This window comes from Sinohyriopsis cumingii, chromosome 7 (genome assembly GCF_028554795.1).
Source record: "Sinohyriopsis cumingii isolate HCF-2022 chromosome 7, ASM2855479v2, whole genome shotgun sequence".
NCBI lineage: Eukaryota > Metazoa > Mollusca > Bivalvia > Unionida > Unionidae > Sinohyriopsis > Sinohyriopsis cumingii.
Genome location: NC_142967.1, coordinates 51321935 through 51334477, shown reverse-complemented (window position 1 = coordinate 51334477; position 12543 = coordinate 51321935). Strand labels below are relative to the sequence as shown.

At 33.5% G+C, this 12543-nt stretch overlaps 1 protein-coding gene across 1 annotated transcript; it reads left to right on the top strand.

Moving 5' to 3' along the window:
* Nucleotides 1-431: 431 nt before the first annotated feature.
* Nucleotides 432-2813, top strand: LOC149795220 (uncharacterized). The gene is made up of 3 exons (XM_089964053.1): nt 432-492; nt 2161-2465; nt 2702-2813. The coding sequence occupies exons 2-3, from the start codon at nt 2167-2169 to the stop codon at nt 2706-2708; spliced, it is 306 nt and encodes a 101-aa protein (XP_089820179.1). The 5' UTR covers nt 432-492; nt 2161-2166; the 3' UTR covers nt 2709-2813.
* The last annotated feature ends 9730 nt before the right edge of the window (nt 2814-12543 follow it).

Below are 12543 nucleotides of genomic sequence, written 5' to 3'. Positions count from 1 at the left end.
ATAATGAGATAACCAAGTAGCAAATTAATACATTTAGTTGAAATGGCAATTTAGATATTATTAATAAGCTACTGCAATCTACCAACAAGTTTAAGTTTACATTAAAACACAAGCTTAACGAATATGAATGTAATCCTTTTTGAAAGCTCTCAATGATAAATTGACCCATTGTCTTGAATTCATTCTTCTTCAAATCCCATATAAATCATTTCCAACAATAATACATTGCTATGTGGGGGAAAAAAAATGTGAAATATCCATCGTCATTTTTAATTAAAACAGAAAAAAATATTTTCTTTTTTGTTTTACACAAAACATCATTCAATTACTATCCGTCATCGTCACTAATTAATCAGTTTCACATACATCTAAAATAGGCTGTTCAAGGGTATAAAAGGTCATCACATTCAACGTTACAGCACAGGCAACTACCAGTCCGGTGGTGAATTATCTGTCCCGTTTCGTAGAGTTTCTTGACTCATTGGCATCCAGGTAAGTGCAGTTATTAGACATACTAATTAACGTTCTTGATTATCTATACAACACACGCTTCTCCTTTTAATATATACCATACACACAATTTTAACAAAGTCAATGAATTATGTGCACTATAAACGAGACACGTTTGAAGTATACGAAAAGTTTGTGGACCTTGCTTTGAAGCAAATAATAAAAAAGACACCTATACGCACTTCTTGTATAACCTTTAATCTCTTTTTAACAAACTTACGAAGTTGCCGCTAAATTCAGCAGAACTATAATTGTATCTAAGACGAAATTTCAAAATAGTACCGTTTTGTAACGAAACAAATGTGTTTTATAAGCAGAACCGTACCTTCAATAAACTATACATCCATCATTACGTTGTCTTTAATAGATGTAAATATTGTATATATGATAAACAATCCCTGTACTTGTTTTACTTGTTAAATGGTACGACTGTAGAAATAAACGACAGACAGTCTATTGCTTAGAAGACCAATAAGACATGATTACAATTCAAAGTACGAAAGCATTATTCATTTTCATCACTGTATTTGAGCATATGATTTACTTGGCAATTAAATTGCCTCAATCATTGCTGTCGTTTTATATATACCTTTCTATAAACATTGCAAGAAAGTGGACGATAAAATGTATTTGATCACAACCTTACAATTCACACTTTGCACATTAAAGGCCAATGAAATTGAACGTGGAAAATATATAATTAGAGACGAATTGCATTTGTAGACAAGCTGCATGTTAAAGAAATTATTGGTATAGATGCAGCTCACTTACTGGTTTTCGAAAACGGAAACATTTTTTTCTATCGACAATCCAGCTTTTTCGATATAAATAAAGAGGAAATATTTAACAGTTGAACATATCACGTTCAATGTAGTTTATTTTTTTACATTCCATATAAGTTAGAAACGTACAAAGCAGATATACAAGTATGATGAATATAATGAAATCATAATGACTGTTTGACACAGAAGACATTCAAATTTTTATCATCTATTTGAAACAGAAGACACTGAAAGTTTCATCTACCATTCTTATATTGTCCACTAGAGAGCCACTGCATCTAACTGACGTTTAATAAACATCATGTTCTTAATAACATTGCGAGACGTCATGGAGATTGATCTTATAGTATCTCATTGAGCTTCCTTAACCAATTTTATTAAACTGCGTTGCACACAATAACAATTCATTTTCAAATGAATATGTATTTTCTTCTACAACACAGGAGTGTTTATTAATTGCATGATACGAATGAACTGATGCTGTAGCATTCTAAGCAGTCTCTATCACTAAAGAAAACATCGTTATTTCCTTTTCGAAATCTGTTTAAGAATCATCCAGCTCGTTCGCAACACTCTACACGATTCTAGGTTAATAGAATTCAGGCTACAAACTCACAGAAATATTTTCAGGCATCGCACTTTCGCAAATCTGGATATCAATATGCGTTTCCAGAACACGGTCATTATCTAATGACACTGGAGCGTCGATCACGAAATTGGAGAATATTACTTCAACAATTTCCTGTCTCAGTCTGAAAATCTGAAAATTTAATAACAACATGCACGTATATTCGCCGAGTAAACCAACACGAAAAAACGAAACATTCGATGAGAAAATGCGTTTCACGAACTTACTTTCTTTTGGCAGACGAAAATGAAGGTCGCACTAGCTCTTCTAGCTTGCATAGTAGGTGCTGCCATCGTTACACCCTCAATCGCACATGGAATTCATGGTGGCTACGGTGGTTATGGTGGCTACGGCGGATATGGTAGTTATGGTGGATATGGTGGATACAGCGGTGGCAGGGGTTTGGGCTTTGGATTCGGTGGTGGATTCGGGAGATTCGGTGGTGGATTTGGGGGATACAGCGGTGGACTTGGAGGATACAGTTGGGGACATGGTGGACACCACTTCCCTAAGGGTGGATATAGTTACGGCCATTACCCCAAAAAGTAAGAAATGATATTCTTCACCCTTAATTTATATATCACATGTTGCAGCATGACTACCTACACGAGTTTATCATCATCTTGCTTATTTCCATTTCTACTTACTGGTTTCATTTGTTCACGCCTACATTTCGAACTACCATACGAACCTCTGTTTATATTCCATATCATTATTGTATCCATATTGTATTGTTTAAGCAGCCAACTGTCGTAAATACTCAATTACTTTTCTTTTACAGATATTAAGAAGAAAAGATAGATTAAACGACTGAGGCGTACCCCACCTAAAGCATTGCTATAGTCGTATTTGTTAATACTACCCCAATAAAACTGTTTGACTGGAGAAAATAAGAGGACTTTGTGGTTATTCTGTATTTATTTTTTTCTCCCTCTCTCTCTTTGTTCCATTTTGATCATTTTAAGCCGATCCTCAAGATTTTATTCCACATTGATTGCAAATTATATTTGATCAAAAGTTTGCAAAAGCTGTTATCGTTTGAAGTGACCGACAATTGAATCTAATTTTATTTAATTAAAACTTGAAATTTTTAAGTAAATGCAAACAATGGAAAGGATTAACAATTATCAAATCTGCTAATTGTACACAAGTAGTAAATTTCTTTATCCTAATATAGATGAAATTTGTCTGAATTTCTTAATTACTTGAATTTCCCCATATATGCATGCACAAAGCAACTCAACAACGGTGACTCATTGACATCATTATTTAATGTTTAACTAAGAACCGCTACCATTCAATGCGCATTTAAATTGACCATTCATTGGCCACAAAATCAGTGAGTTCATCCTCTTTGGAGACAGTGTCTTGAGGCCACGGGTTTTTGCTCGATAAATAAACGTACGTTTCTTAGACAATGTCTTGAACTTGATACTCTACACAAGGCTGAGAGTTCCGTTATCGGTTTCTATTTAAAACGTTCACGCAGGACAAAGTTAAATCATTTAATAAAGTTTTCGACCTTTCCTTGATTCATGTTCCATTGTTTGGTACTTAAATATCCTTGATTTTTGGGGGGTACTTTATTATTCGAGATGATTGGTATTAATAATGTGTGTCTTCAGAAACAAAATTGTCCTACAGAGCGTTAGTAGTTTCAAGGCAAGAGTAGAATGTCACGTTTGTTTAGTCATTGCAAAGGAAAAGAACAAAAAAAAACTTAAATACATTGCCACAATTTGTCTTATCGACATTTATCTTTCTTTTTGCTACAAACCGTGCCTTATCCAAACGTCACGTGCTTGAAAAACTTCAGAGTAGACGTTAATTTAATTTTAAAGGAAATTCGTCACAAAACAGTGACGGTGTATTTTCGTTTAGGTTTTGAAGTATGCTTCGTAAGCTCAGTAACAAAAGATCCTACCTCACTCCACAAAATATGGATCAGTAGGTTGTATAGTGTTTTTTAAAGTCTGTACTCAATATTGTTTGTTAGTGTCCTTCTGCAATAATGGATGTTAGTAGAGTTCGTGTACGTAAATGGTAAATTCTGCATGCAAATATACAAGGTACTGTACCGTCAGTTATTTAATCGCATATTTCTTGTACTGTGCTGTCAAAACGTAATATTTGACTTGATTGAAGTTACAAAATGACAGAAGTTGACTGAAAAGAAAATTTGGAAAGAAAATTTATAGCGTTGATTGCATGTATTCGGATGAGATTGCAATCTATATTTAATTGTATCATTTAGAGTTACCTCTCTCATCACTGTACCAATACGTCGTATAAAGTATATTATTCAAAACGAACAGAGCTAATTATTGGAGTTACAAAGATATTTTATATAAAATGAAGATATCAGTCATGATTCTTGAAAACTGTACTATAAGAAAGGGTGGAACATAATGCAATCTCCCAAACAGACACGCAGAGTGAATTGAAGTGTTACAAACCTAACAAAAATTTGACATATAAAGGAACGTGGTTTCTGTTTGGGGATTACAATTGGAGGTTTACTCACCCTCTCTCTCTCTCTCTCTCTCTCTCTCTCTCTCTCTCTCTGCATTCACACAAAACGAACGATTGAAAGAACAAAAGAGAGAGCGATCTAGCGAGTGAGCGAACGAACGAACAAACGAACGAAGGAACGAAAGAACAAAGGAACGATCGAGATCGATTGATCGATAAGTCGATAGATCGATAAATAGATAGATAGAAAGACAGATAGATAGATAGATAGATAGATAGATAGATAGATAGATAGATAGATAGATAGATAGATAGATAGACAGATAGATAGATAGATAGATAGATAGATAGATAGATAGATAGATAGATAGATAGATAGATAGATAGAGAGAGAGAGATAGATAGATAGATAGATAGATAGATAGGTAGATAGATAGATGGATGGATAGATGGATGGATGGATGGATAGATAGATAGATAGATAGATAGATAGATAGATAGATAGATAGATAGATAGATAGATAGATAGATAGATAGATAGATAGATAGATAGATAGATAGATAGATAAGGAAACTGAGACAAAAAAAGTACACAAACAGTGCCATAAAAGTATCAGAGAAGGAGAACACTTTTTACAGCTGGGCAAACAGAATATTCTTCAATCCGGTTCTCTCAGAGTACTCGGTGTCCGATACGAAAGACCAAGTGGGTTACAATTTAAAGATATAATTCTCGGTCTTATCCTTCAATTTGGACGTGACTTTTGTTTAAAGACGTTCGCAAATCCTTGGAAAATGACATTATTTTGCAAGATCTTAATCAGTTTTTGTTTACTGGGAAGAGACTGTCGTTAAAGGCGTCATTTTCCAGAGTGCAACTGAAGGACAAATCTATCATAATGCATATTTGATTTAATTTATATTTGAATTAATTTAATTGTTTCTTTGTTAGTTTTAATTTTTTATTTCCATTTCAGGATATTGTAATGTAACATGATTTACTCGATTTGACATTTTCCATACATTATTTTGACCTGACAGTTTTTTCGTAAACACTAATAATAGAAACGTTATATCTAATGATGACCTTGTTCCTAACCTTGATTCAGAATCAGTGAAAGTGAAGTAAACAACTTTTGTTTATTTTATTTTATTTTATTCTTTCTTAGTGTATTTCATAAAGTGAAATAGAGGCCATACTATGAGTACGTGATCCTAGACATGTAAAGGTTCTATGTTGTTCTAGAAACATGACCATGTGACCCTCATACGGGAATCTGCTTTCCGTCTTACATTAGTGTTAAACTCTTTTTTATAGAGAATTTACTCTATTGGGCTATAAATCATTGACACTTAAAGGAGTTGTTTATGTGACCAGTTTGAGTTGAATCACTATTTTATTGAATTATTAGTTCTTTGTCCTGGAAATATTTCAGTGCTGATACAGAATTCTTGGACAAAGACATCTATTTAAATTTTATTCGAAATTCAAAATTGAAATATTATTTTCTGTGGTTCAGCAAAGAACTCTGGTTATGGTGGCTACGGACACACATTAGTACTACACTGACCACAGCATTTGTCATCTCCTCCCATTTTGGATTTCATTGTCGTTCGAACTCATTTTCATTAGGATATTTTATTACTCTGATTTCAAATGTTTAATTCTTTTATTATTCTCGGATTACTGTTGGATTTGATTCGTAGAATCGAAAGTTATTTTTTGCCTTGCATTTCCAGAGGGAAATAAATTATTTGTTACATTTTACTAAGTTTGTTTTCTTCACGTTTTTCTTGTTTCATTTATTAAGAGCCTAGGAACACTGGAGTGCTCGTCCTTGGGATATATGAATTTTGGTTAAAATACGTCGGAAAACTTTGGTTTCTTGAAATTTAAACTCCACTATTTTGGGAAATTGTTTTAAATCCCAAGTATTATTTTACATTTTTGAATTCTTTAGTGAAATCAACAGGCTTTATTTTACAATTTCAATAAAGGTGGCAATATTTCTTTCAAATCCTACCCAAAAGAAATTAGACCTTTTGAGAAAAAAAAAATATGAATTGATTCAACTTGACAAAAATATGATATTTCTGAGGCAAAACTGCCATAACAAAGCACGAAATAAAACATATTTTGGTTGAGTATTTGGTACAAAAGAATCCTTGGATAAAAGTGCTTTGGTTTCGATCAGTAAGTCTGTAACAGTCTATGACATAAAAAGTAAAGGAAATAAAATTTAAACACAAGATGAAATTAGATTTAAGGCAGCTGCAACTGCAGAAAGACAAAAAAAACACAAATGCAGTTCCAATTGGAAAACAAAGAGAAAGAGCAAATGTTATTACAGAATGATAAAGAAGAAAACCAAATGATGTTACAGAAAGAACAAATACAAAGGTAATTAGATAAAGAAGAGAGAAAGAAAGACAAATGCAATTACAAAAAGAACAAATTCAGTTGCAGAAAGAAGAGAAACAAATGCAGTTGCTATTGGAGAATGGGGAGAGAGAGAAACAAATGCACCATCAATCTCAGAAAGAGGAGACAGAGAGACAGACGCAAATACAAAGAAAGAAGGAAGAGTGGAACTTTCTATTTAGAATACAATACATGGAACTGGCAAATGAAAAGCACATTCTCACTTCACATAAAAATTAAAGTTTTGGTGTCATTAAAAATGTTATCTTAGTGCCTCTTTTCTGGAAAAGATGTAGTGAAATATTTTCCTCGTTTTTAAACAAATTGCGGAAAATTAAAAATGGCCAAGGTAGCATTGGACCCTATTTTTACAATATGGACTTACTGGTAAAGTTAGTGATATTTAAAATTCACTGCCACTACAGCAACGTGGTGAATAAGATCTGGTTAAGGAATGAATTTTAAATGGTTGTGAGCTTGTCTTTGAGGCTTATCGGCAAAATTTCAGAAACTATATAAAAAAGCTGGACAAACTCATGTGAATTTGCAAGAGAAAAAGAGCAGTTATTTGACAGGTTGTACTTAGTCAAGAAAGTCGATCAAAATTATGAAAGTCTCAAACAACCATTCTTACTTGAAGAGTTTAAGAAATGTATCCAGATTGACATTAAAACTTATCTTGATGAGCATGAGGTAGAAACCTTGGAAAATGCTGTTCGTCCTGCTGACGAATATTTTTAGCTCATAAAGTTCATTTTCTAAGCAAGTCTTCCACTTAGCTGTCTTCTGGCAGAAGAGTATTTCAGCCTAATACAACCCCTTCTAAATCGCAATCTGGCACAACTGTTAAACATCAAGCTTCTGATGCACTTGATAAAAAAAATCCTTGTCTATTCCTACGTGTACCTATTGAAAGAACAAAGGACAATACTTAGCTGTAGATAAGGTTGTGGTTAATCCACTTTAAACTGACAAGCTTCGTTTGCATCAGAAAGTCGATCCTACTGAGAAAGAATTCCCTGATTTACACCCAGCATGTGCAATTACTAAAGCTATGGCAAAGAAAGCTCTTTAGAATGATGTTGATCAGAAACTATTATTTAAGCGGTCACATGTGTTGGTCCTCTTTTAACAACTTATTCTCTTTATTCTAATCAGGGTGACAAACAACAATCACTTGTAGCCAAACAGGAACAATATTATGAGATCTTATGTTTGTTTCAATGGCCTCTTAGTGAAACTGAAGCAACTGACGTACCTGTTTGTTATTTCATTACAAATGGAATTATTATGAGAAAATGTAGACCTACCGAGGTACCTGCTGGTGACGAGTGATCGGTTAACTATTGTAGTTCCAAATTCTTACAGATCGGAAACACTTAGTCTGGACCATGAAACTCATTTTGGCTTGTCACTTAGGGATTAATAAGATTTATTGCAAGATCTTGACTCACCTCTACTGGCCAAAAATCAAGAGTGAAGTTTGTAAATACTGCACATCTTGTCATACGTCTCAAATGGTAGAAAAACCCAATCAGACGATACCTAAGTCTCATCTGCAACGTATTCCTGCTTTTGGCGAACCGTTAATTAGTTATATGCTAGATTGTGTTGGTCCCTTACTTATGGCCAAGTCAGGTAGCCAGTACTTGTTGTTCATAATATTTGCATCAACAATGTTCCCAGAGCCATTTCTTTTGAGAAATATTAAATCTAAAACATTAGTAAAATCTTTGATAAAGTTTGTTTACTCAATTTGGCCTTTATTAATCTGTTCAACCTGGTCTATGCTCAAAATTTAGGTCTGGAGCTTTCCAGCTGATTATGATTGAATTTGGCATCCAGCAATTCAAGTCACAAGTGAAATCATCCTTTCACAGAACAGGAATGGAGGGAGCTTCTGAGTCTGGTAACAGATTTCTATCTCTCTTGCTCATTCATCAAAATGTCCTTCAGATCAGGTATTACGGCCATTAAAAAAATAAAAAAGGAAATGATTGAGTTAAATTATAATAATAGTTCTCCTGGGATCTAAATAGATTAAAAGAGTGCCAATATATTGAGAGAGATGTCCAGGTTAAACATTCAATTCATTTAGTTATACCTGTCCCACTCAGTGAAGATTTCAGTTAAGGAATACCATAGGACTCTACTAATATGGGAGTAACAAATCTTCGGAATTCAGAAATTATGAATGATCTGGACCAGAAACTTTAACATTTGTAACAACAAGAAAGGAAGGAACTTAAACATTTATTATCTGAATACGAGCACGTATTTCCGCATATTCCCACAATAACAAACGCAATTTTTCATGACAGTGAAATTGTAAATTCTAAACTTGTCAAACAACACCGGAACAGGATGAACCCTCTCAGACAACAATACTTGAAAAAAGAAATTCATTATGTGCTGAAAAATTATTTCATTGAGCCCAGTGAAAGTGATTGGAGTTCACCATGTATAATTGTTCCGAAACCAGATAAAACTTTCCGTCTGTGCACTGATTAAAGGAAGGTGAACGGTGTGAAAAAACAGATTCAGTTCCATTACCAAGAATCAAGCACTGCATTCATAAAATCGGGAATGCCACGTATGTCACCAAATGTGACCTTCTGAAAGGATTTTGGCACATTCCACTGACGGAAAGAACTAAGTAAATTTCGGCATTCTTGACTTCTGATAGACTTTATCAATATAAAGTGATCCCGTTTGGGATCCAAGGTTCACCAAGTACTTTTCATCGTGGAATAAATATGATCACTTCTGGTCTAGATTATTGTCATGCTTACATAGATGATGTCATCATCTGCAACGATACATGGAAAGAACATTTAGCAGCAATTCGGAAACTCATTGATGCAAGTTTGACAGTTAAATTGTCACACAGTGAGCTCTGCCGTAATAGTATAACCTTTCTAGGACATATCATGGGACATGGACAAGTGAAGCCTATAGATGCTAAGGTCAAGGCTCTCTCGGAATTCCCTGTGACTGTTAGTAAAAAGAAACTGATGCGACATTTAGGTATATCTTGATGTTCCACTTTTTCCATAATTGTTGAAACCCTGCCTATTTTGTGTGCACGAAAACAAGTTCTTTATAACTGAAAAATGTAAAGAGGCTTTTGTAAGTTAAAGACATACTTAAAAGCGCGCCATTCCTCTCAGCTCCGAATTTCAGCCAATCATTTAAACTGTCCGTTGATGACAGTGATTTTGTGGTAGTAGCAGTATTGATTCAAGAAGACGAAAATGTTGTTGATAATCTACTGTGCTATTTTCCTAACAAATTAAATAAGCACCAAAGAAATTACGTAAAAATGATGAAGGAATATTTGGCTTTGATAATGGCATTACACCATCTTGTTACATTAGTTCCCCTCCCTCTTTCATTATTGTGTTCAGATCAAAACCCCCTTACTTTCATCAGCAAGGTGAAAAATAAAAATAAAAGACTACTTAGGTTGAGTTTATTGTAACAGGAATATAATATTGACATCAGGCACATCAAGGGAAAAGATAATTTTATAGCAGTTGCACTTTCCCGTGTATAGAAAGGTATTATTTCTTGTCCACTTTGTATAATTTATACGCGTTCTTCTTATGTTGTTTCTTTTTTAAAAACTTGTATAAAATTAATCTATGGTAAACAGATAACTTTATTATATAAATTTTTCTTTGTCTTTATGAGGGAAGTGTTGTGTATATTTGATTAAATTTAATTGTTTGTTTGTTAGTTTTAATTTTTTAATTTCATTGTATACGTTTTTAGTGTAACATTATTTACTGGATTTGACATTTTTCATAAATTAGTTTGACCTGACTGTTTTTCGTAAACACTAATAAAAGAAACTTTGTATCTAATGCTGACTTAGTTCCTGACCTTGATTCAGAATCAGTGAGAGTGAAATAAACAACCTTTTTTATAAAAACATTTATTCTTTCTTAGTGTAGATGCATAAAGTGAAACCGAGGCCATACTGGGAGTGCGTGATATAAGGCATGTAAAGCTTCTATGTTGTTCCAAAAACATGATCATGTGACACTCATACGGGAATCTGTTTTCCATCTTAAATTAGTGTAAAACTCTTTTCTATGGAGAATTTAGTCAGTTGGGCTAGCAACCATTGAGACTTCAAGTGTTTTTCTGACCAGTTTGTGTTGAATTTGTATTTTATGGAATTATTCATTCTTTTTTCCTGGAAATATGTAAGTGTTCATACAGAATTCTTGGACAAACACATTAATTTAAATTTTATTCGGAATTCAAAACTGAAATATTATTTTTCGTGGTTCAACAAAGAACTGTTGACATATCAGTACGACACTGACCACAGCATATGTTATCGCCTTCAATTTCGGATTTCATCGGGGTTCGAACTCATTTTCATTAGGACATTTTAATACTAGGCCTTCTGGTTTGTTATTCTTTGATTATTCTTAGATTATTTTTAGATTTGATACGTAGATCCGTAAATTCTTTTTCTCATTTTTACATTGTTTCTCAGAAAGAGATTGACTAAGGGATGAAACACTAAATTAATTTCTGATCCTCATTCAAGAGAACAAAGTTTAAATCGACGAAAACAAGCAGAGACCAAAATAGCTACATCAATTCAAATTGTCGAGAGAGTTTTATACATATTATTTTTCAATGGAAAAAGTCATGATAGTCCAGGTATATTTTCTTGATTCCGCTCTCAATGGACATTTCAAAGTGTCAAATATTTCCCAAAATTAAGGAAAAGTGAATAACCACCCGACCGCGCACCCGTACATTATGTGACAATCAACTGGCGCATTACGAGAATCAGGCTTCCTAAAGGATGCAACATAAACGCTTTGCCACATCCATTATAGAGCACTGATTTAGCTCTTAGTGATTTTGACCGGAATCAATTACCAACGAAGTCCAGATGGTTTGATAGCTGCCAAGGCATTAGAATTGCTGAATTCCAGTGTGAAGAGAATGCCAAAATTCTAATTCAAATGGCATTTAATTATTTAATAATCAGATTGAGAATCGGAATATATTTGCACGAAGTTGTTATGTAAATCTGACTTAATATATATTCATTTTAATTTAATTGTTTGTTTGTCAGTTTTAATTTTGTTTTTTTTTCTTTACATGCTATTGTAATGTAAATTTATTCAGTGGAAACGATTCTTTTTCAGGAAATTGGTTGAACGGAATCATTCTTTCCATAAACACCAGGTTTTGGAGTGGAAGCTGACCTTGATTCAAAATTATTAAACAAAGTTCTATTTTATTTACAAATGATTGACTGTTGTCAAGGTAATGATGGGACTACGTGGGCTAAGATAGTAAACATATTTGTTTTTATTCTGGGAATAAAATAATTGGTCTAATCAAGGCCATATTATGTGCACGTGATATAAACATGATCGCGTGACTACCCTTCCAATTTCGCCACATGTGGAAATTTCGAAGCTGCGTCTTATACTACAATATAACCTTTGTTTTAGAGAGGGATCTCTCAGTGTTGGGTTTTTCACAATGATGTCAAGATAATTTGTTGTAGCCAGATCTTGAGCTATAATTTTCTTCAGATCGTTTTGATTTCAAAAGGATTAATTCTTTATTTCCTGGAAAAATTTTGCGAAGTGCTCACACAGAAATTTTGGAAAGACACTGCTTTCAATTTTAATTTGGATTTCCAACACCGGAGTGCCATTATTTATCTTTCAACAAGGAACTGTAGATAA